The following is a 26,737-nucleotide window of genomic DNA, read 5'->3' on the forward strand; positions in this document are numbered from 1 at the left end:
GTTTTAGAGTGCTTTTAAAGCTGGGATATGTGCCGAGTGTATTTATTGTCGAATGGTTTGTTAAGGTGACTAAAGTGCACTGCCTGCGTCATTCTGTCTGTGCCCCCCCCCAGTTGTGTTTTACAAGAGGAAATGGCAGAAACGTCACAAAGCAACAAGCACAGTAGCAGCGGGCTGCATATTATATACATACATTACTCTTTAAGAAATTATGGATGGTTTTGATGTCTTTATGTAATCATAGTGCCACGACACATCCAAGTCAATTAAAGTGCTACTCATCTTATCCACAAACTAATAGGTTTTCCTTATACATCATAGATTATTGTGATCCAACTTTTTTGATATCATATACAATTGGCGCTGTTAAATACATCAAATTGCTAAACAGTGTGTTTGCTCATAAGCTTCTTTTAATTGAGATTTGAATTTGTCTTATATTTACATTGTAGCTTGGATGGATGGTTAAATTTGCCCAAATTTGAGGCTTTTAGATGTTTTTAAGAAATATATATCATATATTCTATACATTTCTTTGCCAGTTTTGTTTATTTATTACATTTAAGGATATCTTTCCACATATTCTTGAAATAAATGATTCATTGTTTTGTGTCAAGTGATGTCTCAGATGACACAACTCCTCTCATTCATTGATTCTGCCTCAGACAGAGAGGCTGAGACGGAGGTTAAGCAGACCAATATATCACTCTGATGATGTGAGCGTGGAGTCTTGTGAGCCGAGTGCCTCAGCATGATTCACCGCTGCTGATTGCCGACAGTTTATGTCATGGTTTTCCCCCAGTTCAGCTGCCTGCGTTTTTCCCCATTTCGTTGACCTGCTGGAAAAACATCTGGACTCTGCAAGACCACGCTTCCCTTTTTGTTTGTTTAAATGAAACGTTTCCCACGTTCGCAATGACACTTCTTGGATGACGTTTTAAAAGATCATAAAAGCTGACATCATGCAATCGGGCCAAAATGAAGTAATATCAGGAAATGGTAAATTCATCACATTTGAAAACAGGGCCTTGAAATACAAGAAGAGTCCCGGAATTTAGAAGGAAGCTTAGATCTTTGCCAAAAATGTGCTGACTGGGGCATAAAAGAGTTGTCGTGGGCAGAGCTGGGTAGGAGGGTCGGGCACAAGAAGCTGAAGGGGGAGGGAGAGAGGGGTGAACGTTAGGGAGCCTGCCACAGAAAGGGGTGGGTTGAAGGAGAGATTTAGTGTTGGGACAGGCACATGGTGGTTGGGGGTAGATGGAAAGAGAAAGGGGAAAGCAGGAGCCGTGGATCTGAGTTCTAACTGCAAGCTGTGCTCCGAGAGAGAGCTGGAATGTGGCTCAGCGTGGGAATGAAGATGCTCTGACATGTTGAGAGACACTCTGAAGTCTTGACGGATATATATGGACCACTCTGGCTGTATGATGAAAATATCCCGTAAGTACACAACATGGAGTTAGTTGATTGAAGGCTTTTTGAGAGTAGAAATATGCTTGTGCTTCAATGATGATGATCATGGCTTGTGGTTATTCACCATAAACTTGAATAAATATATCAGTTTTCTCTTTGTCAAAAAGTGCTGTTAATCACAACGTTTGGCTGTCAGACAGAAGCAGCTCAGGACAAAACAAAGCATGTTATGAAATGCCTTGGAGTTTTTTACCCATGTAGTTGGTTGTAAATATTTGGGGAGTGTGGAATGTGAACTAACCTTTAAAACGGTCATCATTCTGTCAGCGCTTGCGCCTGCTCAGCCCGGGCGCTGTCCAAGTGTGCCGTATCTTTTCAGGCGGCACTTTGTAACATTCCATAACTCAGCAACAAATTGCATAACAACAAAGTTCTTGATAGTGAACGTTGCATGCTGTGAACTGGAAAGGAAAGAGTCGCCCCTTGCCACAGATACTTTAGTCGTACACAGCTTTTGACATTCTGGGCCATTGTGTCACAGCCAAGCGGGCTTTCATCTCTTTGTGCAACTGTAACTTTATACTGTACACAGTTTTAAAGCTGTTGGTTGTGGAGAGCAAGCACGAGTTCTCATTCTTTGGCATGATGCCCGCCCAGCCTTTTATCCATGGGAGATTTCCTTAGCGAGAGGATGAGAGGACAGAATGTCTCGGTATCGTGTTACAGAATGCCGAACAGAGAGGAATTCCCAGTTCGTGTTACTTGCTCCCAGTGGTCCAACCTGCGGCTGTGGGACACAAGAGGACCTTGCGGCGCCCTCACAATAATACAGGCTTGATATTATCCACCTGGGAGGGAAGCCTAGCTGCATGGAGAGCCTTCAGCTCCTGGTGATACAGGTGGGAACAGGGCAGCAGCAGAGGCTCCTGGCAGCGGACACATGTTGACTTAACTGCTGGTTACAAGGGTAAACATTAGAGCTTTTTTTGTCATCCAAGGACACAGGGAACTGTTAATATTTATTCAGTTGTTGGTCCGCCTGAAGACCAAAGTCACTTTTCATTGATTTCTCTCTGCGACACAGACGTGAAGCAGCAGTCCTGGTTAAACTGTATTTCTGACCAAAAGAAAACCAGACAGGTGATAACAGTATCTTCATTGCAAGGTTGCATTCGCTGTAATTACACAGCATTGTGTGAAGAATGGCCGCGGCTCATGTTTCAGCCGTAGTGTGACAGGCACAGACAGGGAGTGGAACTGAGACCTCAGATGTGTGATGGGAGAGCACCTTGTTGCCCGTAGGTGCAGCTTATGTGTAACATTTCTTGGACGTGAGGGTTGAATGCAGCTGGAATATTTAGCATTGTGAAAAGCTGGCTAAATCACAGGTATGTGTATGAGAAGAAAAGGCAGCGGGATATACATGAGCTGTCTGGCTTTTAAAGAAGCACTGGAACTCGTGAGAATATTGTCATGTTAGATTTAAAGTCTTGGCTTTGAAAATATGTTTGTTAAATTATTTAGCAATTTTCCACATTGTGATTTCTAGTTCTCAATAATGTAGCTATTGAGTGTCTGACTTTGCACAGTTAATGATGGAAATAACTGCTTGTGATTATATTGCTACAGAATACCCCAATCGTGTGTAGATGTTTTTTTTAGGGCTACAACCAACACTTATTTTTAATCATCATTTTATCTATCGGCTATATTTTCAATTAATTGATCAATATCAGGAAATATTTTTTTTAAATCTACAAATTGAATTAATTATCATAAAAGGAAACCAGAACATATTGACATTTGTTTCCAGAACCATTTTTGGCATTTTTACTAAAAATAAATGACCAAAACAGTTACATTATCTAACTAACTAATTATTAACTAATCATAGTGTGAGAATTCTTCATTCTGTTGGTTTTATTTAGCTATTTATAACATAATTACATCTTGCCTTTTTTTATCGTAGAGCAGAGTGTTTACTGTAGCACCGGTGTGTCAGGCAGAACGTCTCACTGAGGCAGTAAATGGCACCCGACTCTATTAGCATTATTGGAAAGGTGCCAACGGTCTGTTTCCTCTGCTTGTCATCAGCGGCTCTGAAGCCTGCAGACGGCTGTCGGTCAGCAGGGCTGCTTATGTGTTTATTTGAGAGACAATGTGATAGTTTTTTATACAAGATCATTATTAACCTGATCTATAGATTTGTGTCATTATTTTAAATGTAGTTGTTGTCCTGTGGTTAATGCACAATTTTTCATCTGGCTCTATGCAGTGTTTGGGTCTTTTATTTCATCTATTTTACCTTCATTTAAAGTCTTCAGTTTCTTCTTATATCACACATGTTGTCTTACAAATATCGAAAACTGATTATGGTTATATAAGGTCACATGTTTATTCATGTGAGTGAGCTGGGATACCTCCATACAAGCAGACTGACCTGCAGGGTTGTCATCACATCCATGCTATCCCAGAATAACCCAGACAGTTTGACCCTCATCCAGGTCTGTCCATCCCTAAATGCTGCGGTGTTTGTAGGGTTCCAGGTGCTGATGGTTTTTTACTGCATTTGTTGATGCACCAGTGGTTTTGTCAAAAATGTAGTTTGAGTTTCAATCTTCTATCGCCTGTTTTAACACGCACGCTTTCTTGTGTTTCAGAAATTGAGGCGAAAGAGGCGTGCGACTGGCTGCGGGCAGCAGGATTTCCCCAGTATGCTCAGCTCTTTGAAGGTAATAAAAAACACTCAGTCTACTCCCACACACATTCATCACAAAGGGGGAAGATGTTGTTTGGTTAAAAGATAGAGATTAATGAAGTCGCACACCAATAAATGGGCTCTGTGATGAACCGAAAATGGAATTTTGTTTTTAGCTTACATTTTTATATCTGTTGTGAAACAAAACATTGTTAATGTAAGATAACGAGGGAATCATGACACACAGAGTAATCTGGTCAGTCACCCTAGTCCTCAACACTTTACACAAAACCATGTATTCATTGGCTGCATATTCAGTGCGTCATTTACACACAACTGTCCTCAAGACACCTCGGAGCTAGGGCTCCAGCCTGATCCCCAGACACCACAAAACAAGCGGAATATCAGCTGCTTTTAAAGTCTAATCTTGGCCGAGCTACGGTTACAACATAAACATGTCCTCTGTGCTTAAAGACTGAAGTCATGGCTTTTCATCTGAGCTCAAAGTAGCTCTACTCCCTCAGACCTTTGTGTCAAGGCCAGACTTTTCATGTGTTTCGGAGCAATATATTTGTTTGCCGACAGTTTGAAGATTGTTGTAACAGAGCTCGAGCAATGTGCGCTGATAATAGCTGATGTAGTGCAGAGCAGATAACATGGGATCATGTTTTAGAAATAACATTAATGATGAAAGCTGTTATTAGAACGTAATCATTTTCAAAGCCTACAGTGTATCTGAATGCGTGCCCCCTTGAAGCACAGGCCGAGCCTTGTTGAGCGTTCACTGCTGCTTCTGCTTTTCATAAAAAGTTAACGACTTCACATGAATGCAGTGGAATGTTAGATTCAGAGGGTCTGGATTTGGTCCCTTAAGTTATGTAAGAGGAGGCCCATAACCAGAGAAAGACGTAATGCCTACACAAGCCTGAGCGCTGTTATTTGGGCAAATTCTGTCTGTGCTCATTAGCATCACATACACAAGTCTGATGGTCTCCCAGCCTCCAATGCACTTCTGGAAAGAATGCAGTTTTCTAGTTCTTTATTTCCATTCATTCAATACACGGATGACACTTTCTTTAATGTGTATTTCTTCTTCTCCAGATTCCCAGTTCCCCATCGACATAACTCCTGTCAAAAGAGACCATGACTTTCTGGACAAAGATCTTGTGGAACCTCTGTGCAGGTAACCAGATGTTTGATTGACAGTGGCTCGTCTGTGAGTCAATGCCACAAATCATTTCCTCGCCCCAAGGAAGTGGAACTATGTGAGAATCCCTTTATAAATTTTAAAGTTAAAACACATCTCATCATGTTAAAAGCACATTTTCATTTCTTGGCTGTCACGAGTCTTGTGAGGAAATAAAGATTCCCCACATGTTGCTGTTACATTAATTAACATATTAAATCAGGACACCAGTTCCTAAAGACCTTCATCAGACCTTCCTCTGCCAGGGCTGAACTATAAGACTGACATCCTGATTTAATAAAACACCCATTAACTGCAATTGCAGGAGCATTGGCGTAAATCTTCTTCTGTTAAAGCTTTCTCTCTGACATAACGGCATGAGAAAAAAAAATGTTTTTTTTCACACTTTGCCAGACAGTATTAAGAATATAAAAGAGCACTAATGGAACAACTGATGGTTCTACATCGCCCCCTTGTAGGGCAAGTCGACTCATGTACTTTTTCAAGCCGAGATGAAAACGGCACTTCAGTTACCACAGTAACCACGACAACCATCCCGAGAGGGAGGCAGGAGGAGCATGAGCGTTGCCTCGCACAGCTTAATATACTATGACTCTAAACAACACTCAAGCAACTCATCTAAATTCCAAACTAGCCACGGGATAAAGAGACAATTGGAAACAGTTCCACCCTCAATGTGATTTTGCCCGCATCTTCCTAGCATCTCTATGGTAACATAAGGATGGCTTTGTTGTCAGTAACGCCACTACAGTCTAGTGTGCACAACAATAAATGCCACCCAACATACTGTGGGTGGAAATGAAGCTGAAATATATCTGATGTATTTGAGTGCTCTCTCTGATCCCTGGCTAAGCAGCCTTCTATTTTAGCAACCACATTCAAAGCTCCTTAGGCTGCAGAATCAAGGGCCCACGGGTCCCACTATCTACAGTGACTTTGTGTGTGGCTAACCCCTGTTTTCTACAGCACTGGGGGATAGTTACAGCCTCCATCTAAGGCCATTTAATGTCACAGAACAATACTGTCAATATGTATTTAAAGCTGCTTGAGGTTGCTATTATCATACCATAAGAGTTACCATTTGTCTTAAGGCAAGTCACAGTGAGCTGTAGTGTATTTTGTCATGCCGTCATCTTTTCCCCCATACTTTGGTTGGTTCATGGACAGTTTTTAGTTATGTTCCTTTATATATCCCAGTTTGCACACCCACAAAACCTCTAACCACCGAGTACATGCGCCAAGGCGTAGGCTGTAAGTTTGAAAACATGACATTGCTTCCCTGACAACTGAGTTCAGGATTCAAACTGCATGTCTTGTATGTGTAGGTCTTGTCTGACGCAAGTAAAATACAAAAAAATTCAAAATCACCAACGGATCTAATGATTTGCATATCAAGTGAGAAATGGCATCAAAAACTGGTGCATCTGTAGAACTGTAGATTAAGATCTTCAGAAAAATAGTCTTTGATTGGAACATACATCTAGCCATAAATAAATAAATCCATAAATCCATTGGTTTACCTTAAATTTTAAATGTGCCTGTCTTCAAACTACTGCAAACCACTTTTCAAGCCACAATCACTTTAATCCAATGCTGAGAGAAAGATAACAGAGCAACCACCCATTACCGGTGTTCATTAGGTTTAGGATATTGTGGAACGAACAAACAGAATTTTCCTCTGGGTCTGGTTGTACATATAGATCCGATGCTGATGTGGTTAACACTGAGATAGCAAACAGAATGGGATTTATCTCTGAAGTGGTCATTAGGAAGCTATTCTGGTGTTTGTTCAACAGCTTTCATCCTGGGGCCATTTTACAACTTCAATGTCACCTGTTGCAGTCATTTTTTTATTCCTGTTTCAACCATGTAAAGCACTCTCTAAGTTTGTTTTTAAAAGGTGCCAGATAAATTAAGTTTATTATTATTTTTTCTTTCAGGCGACTCAACACCTTGAACAAGTGTGCCTCTATGAAGCTTGACGTGAACCTTCCGAAGAAGAAAGTAAGTGTTGACTACATGCTTTAATGGGAAAAAGATGCTCTTGTAGTCTTACTTTGAAGGTGGATTTTTATAAGTGGGACACTACAAAAAAATACATATTGATAAAACAAGGATTCAGAAGGTAGGAGAAAAAATCCAGCCAAGAGAGTCGGTGTCATGCTTTCTGTGCTGAGACGATTCGGAAATATAGCACTGTGCATGTACCTCTGAGGGTTTGTTGTGTTTTGTAACCCTCAGAAAACATCAATGCCTTTGTAAGAAATGGTATTTTCTGACAAAGATTTCCTTAAGTTATGCTCATACTCCACCAATGCAAATATAATGCGGGAATCTAGGTTTCACCTATAACCTAGATTCAATGATATTTGAGAATCTAACATTGTTATATGCATGCCTATTGAATGGGACATATTGTCAGCTGTCCCCACATTGGAATGTAGCCTGCTGGCTTATCGGAATGATTTATTTTCCTGCCATGGTGGATTTATTTAAAAATATGCAACATCTGTGAGGTCATTTTATGCAAACCTCAATCATTTTATGTGCATGCATGATCTTTTTTTAATTAAATTGTATTTATATGATTTAATTGGATAGTTTTGAGGAGATAATATTATACAACAGTTATTACTACAAAGAAGATATTGTATTTATTATTGTAACATGATTTGTTTTTCCCCAGAGTGAAGACTCTGATGAAGAAGACCTGTTTGCTATCAGTGACAAATGGACTTTTGAGTGGAGCAGCCGGCGTTGGTCCAGGTTGCAGGACATTGACTGTCTGCTGGGAAACCCCAGAGAGGGTCAGCACTCCGGGGACGGCGTGCCTCTGAGAACCACCACCAGCAGCGAGAGTGTTCTGACGGACCTCTCGGAGCCAGAGATCTCTTCTCTGCACAGTGAGAGCAGCGGGGGCAGCGGCCACAGGGGCCTCAGCACAGAGGACTCCGACTGCTCCAACCGCACAGGCTCCGATTCTGCAGCAATGCCAGACTCTACTTCTCTCACGATGCCTCACATCCACAAAGAAATTGCTCACTACAGCTCACTACCTGATAATCACAGCAAGACAAGCCGCATCCGTGCCAAAGACTTCCTGAAGCGCATGGAGACACTGCGCTCCCGAGGAACTCTGGGAAGGGGTCGTAAAACGTTGGTCATCAGCTCTCCAGTGCTTCAGCAGGAGGGCCAGACACTGAAGACACTGCAGTGTGTCGAGATCATGAATGGAGATGGAGGGGCTCCGGAAATACCGTCCAACAAAGCCCAGTCCGGAAGTGAGGGGAGCAGCCATTCCAGTGGCAGCGCTGTTAGCACCCCCAGCCTGAAAGAGCGTAAACCCCACCGGGCTGACTACAAGCGCAGCGGCATGTATTTAGAGGACATGGACATCTTCTCAGGCACCAAAGGGAATGAAGTCGCAGAACAAAACCGCAGGAATGAATTCTGCTCATATGAAGACCTGGTGGTCCACATTCCCAAAGACCACAAGCCAGGAACCTTCCCCAAAGCACTGTCCATAGAGAGCCTGTCCCCAACCAATGGGGCCTCTATCAACTGGCACACAGGCAGCATGCACTTGGACTCCCCACTGATTTCATGTAGGAAAGAATCCAGGCCTGTGACCCAGTGCTGCTCTCGAGGCAGCCGCATCAGTGTGTACGATAACGTCCCTGGCTCGCATCTGTATGCCAGCACTGGAGACCTGATAGACCTGGAGAAGGAGGACCTGTTCCCTCACCTGGATGATATCTTGCTGCATGTCAATGGTCTACAGCAGATTGTGGACCGCTGGTCGAAGAATGTGTTGCCTGTTAGTGACGGGTTGGCGCAGGTGGACAGTGAAAGAGAACATACAGGAGGCCTTCAGTCCTCGAGTCAGATCACATTGGACTTTGAGGGAAATTCTGTCACGGAAAGCCAGACCACACCTAGTTATGGGGACAGAGACAGAGTATCACTTGCGGAGACAGAATCCACAATCCTCAGGGAAAGGAGGGACTCTGGAGTAGGCGCTTCACTCACAAGACCTAATCGGTAAGCCTCATGGAATCGTATTGAAAGTACTGAACTCTAGTTTGGGTTTTCTCTATACAAAAAGAAAAATTAGATTTTTTTATCTTTTCTTTGCTCATTCATCTTTTATGGCATTAGGTTACGATGGCCCAGCTTTCAGATATCTAATCGCCTTAGTCACTCAGTGGCATCACTGCAGATCACCAACCAGTCAGCGGGCCAGCTGAGCTTGTTGCAGAGGTTTTCTCTGCTGCGCCTTACTGCAACCATGGAGAAGTACTCAATGTCCAACAAGCATGGCTGGACCTGGTAAGTCTATTTCTAGCTTGGGGTGTGGTTCATGATTATTTACATCTGTTCTTCATCAGTGAAAGCTTGTTTTATTTCTTTGCACTGATTTTGTATGTAACGAAAAACGTGTATTTGTCCAGTATGATATGAATAGGCCTTACTGAATTACTGTAGAGCACAGTGTCACAGATGTTGTGTCGATGTCTCCCCTAGGTCGGTGCCAAAGTTTATGAAGAGAATGAAGGTACCGGACTATAAGGATAAGAATGTGTTCGGCGTGCCTCTGATAGTGCATGTGCAGCGTTCTGGACAGCCGTTGCCCCTCGGCCTGCAGCAGGCCCTGCGCTACCTGAGGAGCCAGTGTCTTGACCAGGTCAGCCACAGTACGCAGACTCTCGGGTTGCATTCAACTTGCATTTTTACATGTGATGAAACTAATGGGTGGGTTTATCTCATGTTTATAATGTGCTGTCAAGTTTTGATGAACGGTGACTGACTGGAGGCAAATACAATAGTTGTATTATAACGATACAGTGAGCTTAACTGCTGTACAGTGTAAGTCTACATATTTCTGCCAGCTGTCATTTTAATAATATAACACCTCTGTTTTGCCTCCAGGTGGGTCTCTTTCGTAAATCGGGGGTGAAGTCTCGAATTCAAGCTCTCAGGCAGATGAATGAGAATTCTCCAGACAATGTGAATTATGAGGACCAGTCTGCCTATGATGTGGCTGACATGGTGAAGCAGTTCTTCAGGGATCTCCCTGAGCCTCTGCTCACCAGCAAGCTGGGGGAGACCTTCCTCCATATCTACCAATGTAAGGACATGACTCTTTGCTTGTCTTTTGTCCCATGGCGGGTTTTAATTCTATTGTCTCACTGGTTTTGGTTTAAACTGGGATGACACTGTGACATTGCACCTGAACTAATATTGAGTGCATGTGGTTGCAATTTCAAATCTAGTAAATGACCTTTGACAGTTCACGATTGCTTTTCTGTGGAATTAATAGAATTCAATACTCTCGTATGTGCAGATGTGCCAAAGGACCAAAGGTTGCAAGCTGTCCAGGCAGCCATAATGCTGATGTCAGATGAAAACCGAGAGGTTCTGCAGACGTTGCTCTGTTTCCTCAGCGATGTCACTTCCTCTGTGGAAGAAAACCAGATGACACCCATGAACATTGCTGTGTGTCTGGCCCCCTCCCTCTTTCACCTCAACATACTCAAGAAAGACAATCTCTCACCAAGGTATTTATTTTTCTCTCATGTCATGACTTTGGAGCAGCAACATTGCCCGACACTAACTAATGAGGAAGACATGCATGCTTTCTATTAACTCCTGCATGATTATATTCCCCTATTACTCCATAGAGATGGACACAAAATGGGTTACAGAGTTTTCTCAGCCCTCAGGGGTGCAATAGATTACTCTCTTTCTGGGCCACTTTTGAAAGGACGTGGCATAAAGCTCAGTGTTTTATGAGATCATGCTGTGTACAAACAAAACCAAGCTCTCTAATTTAGTGTGTTGAAATTATTGCTAAAGGGATCAAAGGGGTTTCCTGCAGAGTGGAGGAAGGGTTTATAGACTGCATTTTGTGGAGACATTGACCGGGGACTCTGCTGGCCTAATAGGTTTTCTCTCCCCACAATCTCCAGGGCCATGCAGAAGAAGTATGCCACCGGCAGACCAGACCAGAAGGATCTGAATGAAAACTTAGCAGCAACACAGGGCCTTGCTCATATGATCATAGAGTGCAACCGTCTCTTTGAGGTACGAGAACCTGTAGTTGAAATGGTGCAAGAATGTCATGCCTGGATGCAATATCCACATGCCCCTTCTGTGTGAAGTTGCTGTGAATCTTACATCATGCTTTTATACACCCATTAGATCCCTCATGAGATGGTTACTCAGTCGCGTAATTCATACGTGGAGGCTGACTTGCATGCACCAACAATTGAGGAGCTGTGCAAGCATCTGGAGGACGGCGATGGAACGTACCAAACTCACATGGAGGGGAGACTTCAGAGCCAGCTCAAAGAGGCCCGGGAGAAGTCCAAATACTGGGTGTCCTGCAGCAGCTCTGATAACACAGAGCTCTCCTACAAGAAGGTTGGTGTTCCTCCTATGATTGTCGCATTAGTTTGAGATTGTTTCAGATATGATAGTATATCAATATAAATCACAATATTCCTTATCAACTCCTAAGATGAAATATAAAAATTATAATTTAACAGTATGACAAGCAAAGCTTGAATTCTCAAAAAAATATTTGTTGTGTGGCCCATCCAGGTGGGAGATGGGAACCCTTTGAGACGCTGGCGAGTGTCCGTGGAGGTGGAAGCCCCACCGTCTGTAGTTTTGAACCGCGTGCTACGAGAGCGCCACCTGTGGGATGTGGACCTGCTGCAGTGGAAAGTGTGTGAGACACTAGACAAGCAGACAGAGGTGTTTCAGTATGTTCTCAATCGCATGCCCCCTCATCCCAGCAGGGACTTTGTAGTACTCAGGTGAGTGGTGATACAAAGAAAACACAAAGCAACATGTCATCCTTTGTTTGGAAGTAGCCATAATGTATTTTAGGCTACATACTCAATCTCTCTCTGTTTATTCAAGATCATGGAGGACCGACTTGCCCAAAGGCGCCTGCTCCCTGGTTTCTGTGTCAATAGAGCATGATTGTCCTCCTGTTGGAGGGGTTCGAGCAATAGTCCTGGAGTCCAATTACCTGCTGGAGCCCTGTGGCTCAGGAAAGTCCAGACTAACTCATATCTGCAGAGTGGACTTGAAGTAAGTCCCACAAAATTCGTATTAAAACATTTTTACACTTTTGTAATTGTGTCTAAAGTAAACAAAAACAATTTAATGTGTGATATCATTAGCATTTTAGCTCCTTGTATGTGGCTGTAGGCTATATTGTATTGAATATCCTGTTTTGACTTCAGGGGAAGGACTCCAGACTGGTACAACAAAGCCTTTGGTCACCTTTGTGCTGCAGAAGCTGCCCGGATACGCAACTCCTTTCAGCCACTAATCACAGACGGCCCAGAGACCAAAATCTGAAATAGTTTGCCAATTGTGTCTGTTCAGCCTTGAGATCAAGATTGAGCCTTTGAGTCATTGCTAACAGGCAGACATAAAGCATAGACAGGTCCCAGGAACTAAAGCACAGTTTAAAACGTGTTGTTCTTTTCCTAGAATAGAAATGTTCTGAAAAAGATGCTGAGCTCCTCTACTTGCACAATGACAAAAGAGGACGTCTTATTGGTGCTGAGCATATTTACTCAGCGGGAAATTAATCATCCTGCCTATGTCCTTAGCCGTTGTATTCTATTTACCATGATGTTGCTAAACCTGATAATAATAATTATCTTTAATAATATTGTATTACTGTTACTTTAATCTACAATGTCTAGGACATTCAAGTTCTTAAACGCTTCTGGGAAGCATGTATATGTTATTAATTTCAGATTTAAAGCTATAATTATTATTTTGTAGACTGTATATATGTGTGTGTGAATATACTGTACATCCAAACAATATGTTTATATTGTATATATGTGAAGGGATAAAGAGTACATATGTTAATATCATATATATTGATTATTTCACTTTGTCAACTCTTCTGTAGTACACATGATACAAAATTGTAAGCTGGTTTTACTTTTCTCCAGTATTGCCATCTTGGAATGGGTGTAATTTTATTCAACTTTGACCTCCTATGGCTGTGAAAAGAATGACTTATGGTTTGACTTGATCATACCTGCTTAAGGGTACTGGATTGTGCAGTCAAGTGCAGGAGATATTATTTTTTAATAAAACTATAAAAATGCTAACATGTTTCTACGCACTGATTCTTCACATCGTTCGCCACATCAAAAAGACAAAAGAGGACATTTTAAGAAGTTATGGACGTCGACTGACCTGTGCATGACTTGTGACGACCATTCTACTCCAATACACTAGGTGCCCCTGCTGCTTGTGGTTGTCTGTTGCAGGTGCTGATTGGAGTGTCATCAGCTGGGTGAGCCGGTGTGGCTCTGACCTTAAATACCTCCTTAATCTGGCAGCCTTGCTCTTTGGGGGAGAGGAAGTGACACTTCTTTTTGCTGATATTCTGTTATATGCTATACACTGCCACACACACCCATATATGCACTTCACGACTGACAACGGATACCTACACTTTGTATTGTTTCATTTATGTTTGTGGCAAATATACTGCTTTTCCTAGCATCCAGCAGCAGTCTCTGAGCTGGGCTCTGGCAGTCTAAATCCTGTTATGGACAATTGATATTAAACAGTGTCAGTAATGCTTTTGGGAACATGTTTACACTCCACAATCATGTACATATGTAGGACCACTGACTTGCACAAACACAGTTATCCCTGATCTGGGATGAGAGGGCCCTCTACTGGACATTCAAAGAGAATGCATGACTGCAGTCCACATGGAGGATGGACATACATGGGAAGCTTGCAACTAATTGTGTAATGCAGACATAACTGATTCAAAAGTAAAATCTATTGCAGACTGTAATTAGTTTTGTTATGTCTTGTCTTTCCTTACAAATTGTTTGGAAAGGCACAAACTGAACACATAAACCTGGTTAATAGTAATTTCTGTCCACTAGATGGCCCTTTCTGATCAGCAGAATGTTAATCTTTACTATGGCCACATTTTATTTCCCCCTGAGGCGATATTGAACTGAGGTTTTTTAAATTATTTTTCAACAAGTAGTGAGGGTGGAAGATAGCAGTGCAAAGATAACTAAAGGGAAGTGTTCATGTCATCAATGGACTAATGGAGCAACTACAATCATTGTTTCAGTCTTAAAGGATGCCACACTAAATCTATCCACATTCTGTTGAGTATTAAAATACATTTTGCTTGATGACTTGAAGAATTATCTCATGTGGTATCAATTTATCTTACTAAGATGACATTTGAGGTTGTGGCAGTTCAGACATCATGAAAGTATACAGAGAGATCGTTCACTAAAACAATTACAGATGACAGTGAGAAGCTGCTGTGGCAGACCTTACCGGAACAATAATAACATGAACATTGCTGCAGGTTATTGAGTCTGTATCTGCTCTTCTAATTCAGTTCACTAATATGCTCTTAGTGTGTGAATGACAAAATCAAACCCCGTCCATCGACCTCTAGACCTCTAAGAAGTAATTTGCTGATCCAAAGATATAGCACTCTGAAAAAAAAGAAACATTTAGAATAGAAGATAAGACCACAGTGAGATAATAAAAACAACAACACTGCAAGATAATACTACCGGTAATAATAACTGTATTAGAAGTACACCTGATTCAATAATGTGAGCAAGCTAAATAATAATTTGCTCTGCATTGCACTGCCACAAATTAAATCAAGTCTTAAAGGTGCACAGTAATATACATGATAGGTACAGCAGTATGGAGTCTCACATTATGTCTACCTCTTTTGAAGCCCTGCTGACACAGATCAGCTTAGTGAGGTCATGAAATGCAAGCTCAGCTTCTGGCTGTCAGTCAGAACGATGCAGGAATGTTGCCAAGCTGTCAGTGTCAGTCTCTTTTATGTAACCACGGGAACCTGGTGGCTTTTTTTGGTCATTATTATTGTTTATTGCATTCTGGAAATATTTGTTCATATGACTTTGGGCAAATTAAAATTGGCCACAGATGAGATATTGGAGAAGCCACACTGAAGACAAAAAGCAGTAAAATGCCTCTCCCTTTTTTAAAGAATACAAAATGTATTGATGCAATGCATCTACATGCAGATGGCGTTTTACTATTTTGCTCATTGAAAAGGAAAACAGACCATACGATTCAAATGAATAATGCATATGAAAAAAACATTGTATTAATTTAAGAACGTAAATGTAAATATGCATGTTCAACAGTGATGGATGCAAACCAGAATCTTTTACAAAATGTTCAGTAATAAACCAAGCAAATCATGAATTTCCACTAATACCGGTAAATGCTTAAATTCTGTCTGTAATTACCAATTAAATGTGATGTGTCAACAAGCAGACCCGGCTACCAAGTCATCAGGATCATTGGGAGAAAACCAAGGGAATTAATTTCAATGGGATTTGTCGTATTGCTTTGCATTTAATGAAACTAGAACACATTTATGTGAAGAGAGGAATAAATTGTAGGATAATAATAATCGTAACAACATCCTGAATGGCTCAGTGTCTGCAGAAATGTCTCTTAATTATATAATAACCTTTAAAAAACCTATTGATAAAAGCAATAGTCAAATCTATTTACCATCAAAACGTATTATCTCAACACTTCTTAAAATATACGGGGAGATACCTCAAGCACAGCACCAATAGCTCTAACGCACTGATAGGCATAATTAATCATATTAATCGCTCCATGTATGTGTGCCAGCTCACAACTGGGACACCGAAATGGAGCAATGTCATAATTAATGTTATTTGGTTCACATTTCCTGGGGAGCCACAACTACAGGTAACCAGACCATTTCTTATTTTTAAAAAAAGATTACATTTTTTTATTTCTTTAACTTCAAATGATGTCCCACTCATACAATACTGCGTCTTCGTCCAGGTATGAGCAACAACAGGTGAAAGGTAAGCAGGTAACTTCCGACTATCTGTTTCCGCTCAACGTCCCTGCGCACGTGGACGGCGAACATGCTGACAGAGCGAACAGTTACCCCGAGGGCCAACCACCCCGAGGCTGTGTACTATGCTTCCGCAACCGAATTACGAGCATGCACTCACGTGCACTAAAAGCACACACAGCACACACAGGGAGAGCGATGTGTTCCTCTGCTCGGGTAGACATTGCTCCACGACGTCTTCACTTTGTTTGCTGCCATATTCATGTGTCCGAATGTTAAATTCAGCTCCAATGGAGTTTCTTTTCGGAATGAAGGTAAAGCCCCCATGCAGTAACGTTAGCTAAATTAGCATTGTGTGGAATATTGCTCGTTTTTGTTTCACCTGCAACCGAATTGGCTTAATTGACTAGCATACACACGTGTGACACATGGCAACAGGACCTTTTAGTTTGACTCGGACAGCACGTTACGCTGTCAACATGCGCCGCTCCCCGCCTGCCAGGTGGACGCGGCTCCGCTGTTGCAGCCAGCGCACGCGTGGTGAGCGTAACCGCAGGCGGGGGGCGGCAACATGGCGGTGACAGCGGCACAGACGCGGAGACACGCATTTAAGAGAGCGGCACTCTCACATGCGCACAGCTTTGTGTACACGTCGCTGGTCAGTCTGCTTAGTTAGCCGGCTGTCGCCGACCTCACACCGGACTCTCTCACCGGAACTCTCGGGAGTGGATTTAACTGACAGACTGATTTGTTGTTTGTGTTTTTTTTTTTTTTTTTCGTAAGTGTCCTCCTCTCAATTCTTTTTCTTTTTGTAATGCTCCGGAGCAGTGACTTGGATTTATTGCCAGGAGAAAGCGTGTAACTAGAGTCTGAAGCCGCCCGGTTCGGGAGGAAATGACAAGCGAGAGACCGGTGACAATGCCGGGCTCGATGTCGCTCTCGGACCGACAACCTCCTCCCGGTCAGAGGCAACTCGCGGCTGCGGTCTCCGCCGGTGGGACAACAATGATTTCCGGCTCTGGTTCAATGGTGTTGCCGGCTGGGACCATCAATCCATCGGTCCCGATCCGCAATATCAACATGAAATTTGCTGTTGTCATCGGCCTGATCCAGGTTGGAGAGGTTAACAACCGGGATATTGTTGAAACGGTGCTGAATTTGGTGAGTAAACGTTTCCTCTTATCACGCGGTGACTGGACGTTATTGCTTCATCCCCTAATCCGAAGTGGCAACAATAACCGACGTAATTGACATATGGCAAAATGCTATATTTTGACTCCGAGCCAATTGTAAATGAATATCAGTTGTTCGCAGTACTGATATAAGTGCCCCGGGACATTTGAGAGTGAACAGCAGTAAACATCCAGAAGTCACACATGCACACAGCCCAGGTGGTTTGAGGGGACACTAATGGAAAGCCAGTGGTGAAGTTTTCAAGCTCCACAAAGTCCCCACTTCCTTGTGTTTGCTCGCTTGTGAATGGGGCACACTGATGTGGATGATGCCAGTGAGGGAAAGGCGCACCTGAGCTTAGGATCCCCACAACATGCCAGGGCTTTCCACTGTTTAGGGTGTCTTCTGGGAGCCCTGCATTAGCATCCCAACGTAGAGGGTTCAATTATTTCCCAATTCTGCTTCTCAACAGTGTGTTGTGAAGACAGTGAGCATTCTTGCTGGACTCCTTATGTGTGTGTGTGTGTGTGTGTGTGTGTGTGTGACTATGATGTCATCACCCTCTTCCTTCATTCCTATTTACTCAATATGTGTTTCATGTAAAGATATTCCCTTTCCCCACTTTCAATTAAGCATGGAGAGCGTCCATTCTCTTAATTTCTTGTATGATTAATGGTATAGTTGTAGCAAAGTGAGAGGTAAAGCCTTTCAGCAAAAGTTTGTTGGATGGCACAACGAGCTTCAGCAGCTGACTGATGTGTAGGCTGTAGATCCAGCTCACACCTTTTGCCTTGACCATCTGCAGGAACACCACACTACAGAGCCTGTTTGCAATAGTTGGCACACCAGAGATTAATTACGTCCTGTTCTGGCACAACAGAAATCCACTCCGTGGAGCAAGACAAATTGCAGCCTTTGGCATGTTCGGACGTGAGAGTTGTAGAGCAATAGCTGGAGTCTCTGACACCTTGCCCCCTCCCCATATGCAGTGCTATATTGACAGGAAATGTGCATAAGGGATAACCCACAGTAGTCGACCCTGTGGTTTTTACAACACTTATTTTCGAGACAATGCTCCATCTTGTTGATCAAATATAATATCACTTCTCCAATTTGCTTTATTCTGTTGAGCCATTGGAGGCAGATCAGTGATGTCACAGCGGCCTTTTACTCTTCCTTTTTAGATTTTAAAGTCATTTGTGCATGCTCTTGTTTGACGTCCAAACATTTCTCAGTCAAATACATGTCTCACCCGTTATATCTGCCTCTTCATCTAAATTACACAACACAATGTGCATGAATACTACCAGCCACAGAAGAGGGCAGAGAAAGCTGTCATGCAAACACCCATCCTGTCTGTAAAATAGCAATGTAGCAATTTCTATGCTTAAAAGTTCAGGTTATTTTTAAAGCGCAGCGAAGACCCGGAAATCCAGAAGGATGCGTTACTGTATCTCTAGGGGTCCAATTTGCAGGGTAATGAAAAAATAATGTTTTCCTCCTACTCCTGAGGAGCATCTTGGAAAAAACTAGTTAGACGTTCAGACCAGGATCCTCCATCATGAAAAAGTGTTTTGTTATTCAGCCGATGTTCTTGTTGGACAACTTGCCTGCAATTTTAGAGATTGGACATCAGGCATGTCATTTGATTTATTGCCCTTCAGAAAGGTGAATCTTAATTGAATCAGACACAAAACTCCTTCAGATAAAAGTACAGCTCTCAGCCAGTGTTTCTTGTCTTATCAGAATGACATTAACTAACTCATTCAGTGCAAGGAGTCAAAATACTCTGGGCAGTTTGTTTGCCTTCGATTGGACAAAGATAGATTGGGAACCAGTTTACACACACACACGCATAACAAGAGTCAGAATAATATATATTGTGAAACCATATTTTCATTTCAATATTATAATATCGAGAGGATAGCGTGCCCTCTTTGGCTTGAAATGTCCCACAAAGTAATCGGCAACGACAATCAACTTACTTTGTCCAAATTGGATAGCGTGTTTGATAACCGAGTTATACTATTTCGATTTTTGATCGTTGCATCAACATGAAACAACTTGTTGGTTTGTCTTTTCAGCTGGACTCTCAAGCTCTGACCATACATATCAATTATACACTTAACCACAATTGGTCCAAGCAAGACCTTGTTGTCTTCCAACCATGAAGTTGGAAATCAAGTGGATTTGTCTCATGCTCAGATATGCAATTTACAGTAGTCGGTCACCCCCTTTGCGAGCTGTCAGGTGACTCGCTGCTATTCTCCGAGATGCGAAGATGGGAGTGGATAGTCCCACTTTGCTAATTGTCACTTGGTATGACTCATTCAATGAACTTCTCTGACAAAAGAGGACGTTTTAATTGCTCAACAGCCCCATTGTCATGATCAAAGTCAAGTATGCTCTGATGGATAATAGAGAGAGATGTGAACAGAAGAAAGTGACATATGAAATTAATAGAAGCTTTCACGGCCCATCTTGATCCTGACATGTGGGAGTGATGACCTTTTCGTGCCGTCAGTAACTGGCTGATGTTTACACAATGGGAATGCTGTCGGTACCCTTGGCTGTCATGCCAGGTCAGTTATTGCCAAGCTTATTTCGGCCTCCTTAAACTGATACTCCACGAGGATTCTATTCTATTCGTATCACACGCTCCCCGTCGGTATGAATCTGGATACTGAGCCGGTACAAACTAACAGACAAGGGAAATGAAGATTGTGCTGCAGAAGTGGATTGATACATTATTAGTTGGAATATTTGTATATATGAAGTCAAGCTGGCCAGAGCCACTACTTTCCATGAGAAAAAAACTAACTGTCAACATAAACAACAGTTTATTTTAGGCCTAGTGATTGATACTGAAAAGCTTGTTGATGGATTATCACTTTAATGACATGCTTCACCTTGCAGGTCGGAGCGCTCTGTCTAAAAACAGTTTTACTGACAACATCTTCAGAAAATATTCTACTGACTGGTGGTTTACTCTTCCTGCTTCCCATCTGTGCCAGTGACGTTCCAATTGATTGCTCAGTCCTTACTATACAGAGGCCCACTTATTGCTTCTTTGATATGACTTTAAATGCCTGCCTGGATATGAGATACTTTCAATTAAAGATTTACAGATTCTCAGTATTTGATATGCCCTCACTGCTTTGTTAGATATATGATCGGCACAAATCAATTACTTTCATTAGCTTAATGGCATTACACATGCTGCATTGATCTTTAGGTCAGGCACAATGATGCACATTGAACTATGATTAGTAATCACTGATCCTTGCTGTTTCCGATTTATAAGGTGTGTGAAACCGGAAAGGAAAAGCTCTAAGGTGAAACACATTTCTCATGTTCGACCTATTGTTGTATCAAAAGCCAAATTAGTCAGGATGCTGGCCTTTTGTAGAAGGGTAATGTGACTAGAGAGTCTGCAATCCTGCACTATGTGACTGCTCTCCAGGATTGGTGTCAGCAGAGTGCAATGGAGCTCCTAGCTCATTATCTGCTCCAAGCAGGACTTTTCCACTCAGCCCGTCATAAATTAACTGGTAGGAATCAAACATGTTACTACCAAATTGTTTTCCCAATCACGTTAAACGTTGTTGCTGCCTAGATTGTTCAGAGCCATGTTTTCATCCCGAGTGAATGAAGCGCGACAGAGAGGCAGTGAGCGAGCTGTGGCTGATGACGGGCATACAAAGAGCAGTACAGCGGCTTCGCATCCCGAGTCCCGTCTGTGTTAAATAAAACAAATGTAATACTTTGTCATTTAATTTGTACATATTTTTACGCAACAACATTTCTTCTTTATGTGACTTGAATAAGTAATCCGCTTGGTAGAATGTTTTCCTGAAATTATGTTTAGTGTTATTAATTGGATATAAACATAATATTTAGGAGACTGAGTATTCATAGATAATCTTTGTGTGATTGTTGATTACGTTTACGAGAAACGTATGCAACATATTTATTTGCCTCCTACCTAATAGCTTTGGCATAAGAGCACATTCTCTAAGTAGTCCATACATGTCTCATTGAAAGTGTTTTGTCACACAATACCACAACTTGGTGAGCGGGGCTCCTTAATGTGGCCAGTGAGTTAATCAGACCACAACAGAGCCGGTTTGGGGTTCTTTGGGAACAAAGGGTGAGGAGGACGACTCCTACAGGATGCCTCTGACTACAAAGAATGTGTCAGTTCTGAGAGACTTTATTCCAATTTTCTCTCTGTATTCTATGACAAAGAAACAGAAATCAGTGGTAGGATGGTGCAGTAGCTATAGCTGGCAGCGCAGCTGTCCAATCTGCTGGTCTTCTGTGTAGTTTCAATTGTTTACTCATGGATATTATGTCCACAGACCAAATACATACTTTTAGCTGGATTGAGGTCTTTAAAAAGCTAAAAGGTATGCATCTGATGTGGGTGAGTAGCTCTGTCGGCCCCCAGCGACAAACTGAGTTTCTCCATTGCCAACGGAATTCTTGGATAAGCACCTGTCCCCTGAGTAAAAATATGCCGAATGATGATTAAAGAACATATATTGGCCCATCACTAATACTTGTGGCACATCCCCAAACAGTGTCTCACTGTAAACATTAACTGGTCGATTTTGAAAGAAGAATTAAACATAATTTCACCACATACCTACAACTTTCTTTTTCGTGCGACAGATATGTGTCAAAGCTAGTTTTGTGCCACCATCCATTATCACAACAAATGAGAAGGGAATGCCATTAATCTTCCATGTAATTGAGATAATGTGACGTAAACCAGGTTGTGGAGTCCTGCCTTCAAGGTTGTTGTTGTTGTTCCAACGGAATTATATGGAGTAACAAAAGGGAGCTTGAGCTCTGCCATTTGACTTGGAGACATTTTCCAATTTGTATATTTTTGAAGTAGTTTTGGTAGTAGTAGTAGTTTCAGTGTAGCAGGGTCTCTTCTATCCGACTCAAACTTACTCTATCCACATTACAAAGAAGGAATGGTTTGTTAGCTCTATTACGTATTTATTATCAATTTTTAGAAAATTACCAAGATACCGTCTGATTTTTAAAGCTACATGGTGGAAGACATGAGAAGGGTTGCAACCCTCCGATCAAGAACAGATGAATGCATGAATAAGAAATTCTGCATCTGACTGCTTAAGAAATGGGTCCAACTTGAGCAATGTGATTTTAAGTGGTGCCGTTCAAAGGTGTCACCAGATTTTTAACCATTTGAATTTGCTGAGTGGCATTCAAGCATACGTCGGGATGAACAATTATGGGCATTTTCTGTTACATCTGTTTGGAAACCCAATATGACAACAGTATGTTATTGCAGAGAAATGTCTGTTATTCCACTGACAGCAGAGCAGAATGCAGTGCGGGCACACACTTTGACACACACACAGACTATGATTTTGCTCATTTACGTAAACCACTCTCTTCCTGTTGCTATTGCCTCAATTATTTCTTTTGCTCTCGGTCGACACATTGAATGTCATGTTGTTTGCGTCCCCTCAGAGATAAAGTTGCTTATAGCGTCTTAAAAAAGTTCTTCGAAGTTGTCTGCTAATTTGCAGCAGTCTGAGGCATTTAATTCACTTTATTGTGTGATTACAAAAGGCTTGATTACAATTATAGATCCACTATCGCATCTGTGGAAAAACAAGTGAATAAGACACGCTGTTTTAACGTTCCATATTGTGACTTCAGTATTTATAGAGACAACATCTGCAGCGTTGAGAAGTCACATCATCACACATTGTGACTGTGACAAGTTTCCTCTGGAAGTTGTTGAAAGTCTTTCTTGAAAATAAGGGCTGCTTCTTACTGAGGTGGAAATGCAGGTTCAGGGGAAATCTGGAAACTAAAGAAGTAAATTACAATGCATCACAAAATTGTACTAAATCACCTTTCTGACTTCAACTCCCATATATTTGTGCACAGGTTTATAAACTACCCCTTCAATATTTTGGAGATAACTAGCTACTAAAAGTGGTTAAGACTCATCAGACTTCTTAAGCCCATCAGATGTGGCCTCTTTGGATCCCGCTGCTTGTCATCCACGGTCTACATTTAAGACCAAAGGTGACATCTTGCACGTTCCCTTTATATAGAGTGTGGACTTACATCTGGTAAGTTTAGGAACTCTCTTCATGTCGATCATAAATACAAGTTTTTTTTAAATGATGGTTTAAGGCTAGACTTTCCCTCTCCTGCTTCTGTCCATCTCCTGCCTAGCTAGCAATTTACCAGATGTTGTGTCATTGGAGCAATTGAAGATTATGTTTATTGGGTATTGCAAAACATGTTGTTCCATAAATAATTAATTGGAAACTGAATCAAAGCTGCGCTAAGTTAACTTTTGTTTCATAGTGTTGAATGAAAATCAGTTGAAGCAGCAGAGCATGACCTTTGCTGTCAAGGGACAGTCGGGGTATCTGGAAATGTATTCCAGATGAAATACTTGTGTGTGGCCTGAGATGCTTTCGGTTATGGTTGGCCTTCTCTGTAAACATCCCTCTGCTGCTGTTGAGTCAGTTGCAGTTTGATCAATCTTGGATCGATATCACCTTTAGGCACTGATACCGTTTTTGCAAATGTCACGGTTGTTTTCTGCGGCGCTTTTGAAACATTACCTTTTGTGCTGCAGTGCAGACAAACTGCATGCATGTATGCGTGTATGGAATTAGACATTCTATACAATCAAGTTGCACTTAATTTTCCTTTTAAGACCTGTTCCAAAGCTTTTGCTGGAAAATGATGGACAAAAGCTACTAATATTTTGACCTGGTTCTGGATTTTTAAGACGACATATCAATTCCTAATATTAATTGATTAGAAAAAAATAATTGACCTCCAAAAGAGGCGTCTTAGTTATTGATCTAATCCTTGATCTATTGTTCCATCCCGTAGCTCTACTTATGTCCTGCTGAAATGTCCTTCAGCATGAATCTCTTCTTCTGGTCCAGAGATGCTCTGTGTGCACTCAGACATCTGTGTAGTGTGAAAGAATTATTTACATTGCATGGATCAATTAAGTTTTACTTAAATGCACCTGCGATAGGAGCCTGTGCTACATGCTCTATATGGGAATATTCATCAGGAATATCACTGTTCACCTTCATTAAATCTTTACATAGCCTTTCATATTTTCCGGTTTAACCCACATGCACCGTAGGGCGCTACAGTGTGCTTAAATTGCGCTTCCTCAGTAAAATGCATCCAATTTCTGCCAAGAACAGTTTCCTCTGATCCGACTTCACGATAATCCTCTCAGGATTTGAGGGAAAATTGAAATTCTGATTCTGTGCAAATATGTTTCTTTAAAAGTAATTTATCTGAACTGCTGATTGATTCAGTGGCCATGCTGATGTGCATTGTCTTGCCTTCAACCAAGGACGAAATGAACGGACTGCATTTTCAACATGTTATCTGGACGACGTCTGTAAATGTTTTTCTCTTTCTCTTTTTTTTTTGTCGTGGAGGAGTTTACTCTCATACTCGTGCTACTTATTGGGATACTCCTTCCTTGGAAAATAAATATGAATTGCATTTTATTCGCTTGTTCACTGTTTGTAATGTTGCCAAAATTAAATTTGAGGCTAGTTCTGGAAGTCAGCCTTCTCCAGATAACAACATTAGCAAAATGGAAATGCTGTTGTGGTTTCATTGATGACCAATAGCCAGTGTCCTAGGGGAAAGCTAGAGATAGGTCAAACGCCTGCACAAAGGCCATGGCTCTGTTCTCACCTCTGCCCTACTCTACAGCCTTACCCCGGAGAGATGCTGATGGTATACACACTGAACAACAGGATCTTAACCCGCTTTTAGTTGCAGGTTTCACACAACACATTGTTAGCATTACTTAGAGGTAGACAGTTACTGAGCTGTTGTTAACCAGACCTGTTTACAGCCAGGGACAGGTGGGTTGGATCAGCAGCAGCAACAATGTAAATACTCAGGCTTACTCCCAGGTGGAGCTGGTTTTGGCCGTCAACCAAATCCCAGCCTTGGTGGTACTGTGTGTCTCTGCCCACAGGAACAAGGCCCTACGCACACACGCTCATTTCTATGGAGATGAGCTGCAGCTCTCATGATCATCAGGCAAACTACTGGCCGCAGCAGTCAGCCACTTACTGTGTCACCACCGAGTGAAGACGCAGCAAGCTGAGACTACTTTAGAACTACATAGTGAAGGTGCAAATAAGATCCGTGGCCCTGACAATCATCATGTGATAGAGTTGTGCTCGGAGATGGAAATCGGTGTGTAATTTGTTTCTGACCGGAATATATGAATGAAAGCCAGGTAACATCTTTATGAGCTGTAAGACTGGGCTTTTATTGGATGTTGTCCAGTTCAAAAAACCAAATTGTGTTTTACACAGAGCAAATTAATCCGAAAGCAGTCATCGGCGTAATTGGGAGCGGGTGAGAATGATTTGATGTTTGAATTGTCTGTGTGGAGAAATTATTTGTACACTCTGAGGTCATGAAACCCAACAAATGCATTTACGTGGATAACAAGTAAAAGACCTAGAGTATTTGCTTTTAATAGCAGCAGCGTTCTCATTTTGGCAACAGTCAACCTTTTCTTTTACACCTCCTTTTTAATTACAGAGGCATGGTTTGGTCGGAAGTCGTGGGACGATCTATATCACGTCCCTGTTATAGTTTCCTCAGGAAGTGAATGAAAGAAGAAACCTGTCTATCGTGTACATTGACATTAAGTTTTTTTCTAAGTGCTGTGCATTATCCAACACAGGTCCTTCAATCCACGTTCACACACTGTCACACAACAGTGGCTTCCCAATGGCAATATGGTCTTTTTGTACAAGCAATTTCTCTTCCCATCTCCTCTAGTGACAAAACCCATAAGAGAGAGAGAGAGAGAGATGGTGTAGCAGCAGAAGGCATCTGTGCTCCGTATTACAGCAAGTGACAGATTTATACTTCTCTGTTGCACATGAGCCACTAGGCAGTTAATGATGTGTGCTATGAATACGGATTTCTACATTATGCCTGACAAGGCTGTCATTGTTGATGGGGTGATTCTTTTTGGAATAGGTTAGGTTTTTCTGTAAACTTCTTCATCACTTTTGGTCCTGAAGTGCTGCAGCACCGTAGCCTGCAGGGTGCTGCCGTTAGATGGCTGGGGGCGCTGCGTCCATCCTGCTCTCCTGCTTTTTGCAGTCCTGTAAAGGCTTTGTTTTTTGATAAAGGTTGGTGTAATCAGTCTCTTGGATGTTTAGATTTATTGCTCCATTACAGCTGGATGTTTCCATTTCCTGCTGATATTGATGCACAAAGGGCTCCGAAAGCGCTCAATCACACACTGCTTTAATGTAGC

At 41.9% G+C, this 26,737-nt stretch overlaps 2 protein-coding genes across 3 annotated transcripts in view; both read left to right on the plus strand.

Moving 5' to 3' along the window:
- Window positions 1-13,422, plus strand: part of stard13b (StAR-related lipid transfer (START) domain containing 13b) — a 57,501-nt gene extending 44,079 nt beyond the window's left edge. For both annotated transcript variants that reach the window (XM_034549161.1, XM_034549163.1), the window contains 13 exons: window positions 4,071-4,142; window positions 5,210-5,291; window positions 7,256-7,319; window positions 8,002-9,356; window positions 9,474-9,644; window positions 9,840-9,999; window positions 10,245-10,443; window positions 10,660-10,873; window positions 11,285-11,399; window positions 11,517-11,738; window positions 11,919-12,136; window positions 12,243-12,416; window positions 12,572-13,422. In XM_034549161.1, coding sequence (XP_034405052.1) covers window positions 4,071-4,142; window positions 5,210-5,291; window positions 7,256-7,319; window positions 8,002-9,356; window positions 9,474-9,644; window positions 9,840-9,999; window positions 10,245-10,443; window positions 10,660-10,873; window positions 11,285-11,399; window positions 11,517-11,738; window positions 11,919-12,136; window positions 12,243-12,416; window positions 12,572-12,689 — 3,164 coding nt within the window. In that variant the 3' untranslated portion in view covers window positions 12,690-13,422. The remainder of the gene's footprint in view (window positions 1-4,070; window positions 4,143-5,209; window positions 5,292-7,255; window positions 7,320-8,001; window positions 9,357-9,473; window positions 9,645-9,839; window positions 10,000-10,244; window positions 10,444-10,659; window positions 10,874-11,284; window positions 11,400-11,516; window positions 11,739-11,918; window positions 12,137-12,242; window positions 12,417-12,571) is intronic.
- Window positions 13,423-17,121: 3,699 nt separating this feature from the next.
- The window catches only part of nbeab (neurobeachin b), a 181,965-nt gene continuing 172,349 nt past the window's right edge, over window positions 17,122-26,737 (plus strand). The window contains exon 1 of the mRNA XM_034548212.1: window positions 17,122-17,388. Coding sequence (XP_034404103.1) covers window positions 17,122-17,388 — 267 coding nt within the window. The remainder of the gene's footprint in view (window positions 17,389-26,737) is intronic.

The sequence above is a fragment of the Cyclopterus lumpus genome, chromosome 13 (genome assembly GCF_009769545.1).
Source record: "Cyclopterus lumpus isolate fCycLum1 chromosome 13, fCycLum1.pri, whole genome shotgun sequence".
NCBI lineage: Eukaryota > Metazoa > Chordata > Actinopteri > Perciformes > Cyclopteridae > Cyclopterus > Cyclopterus lumpus.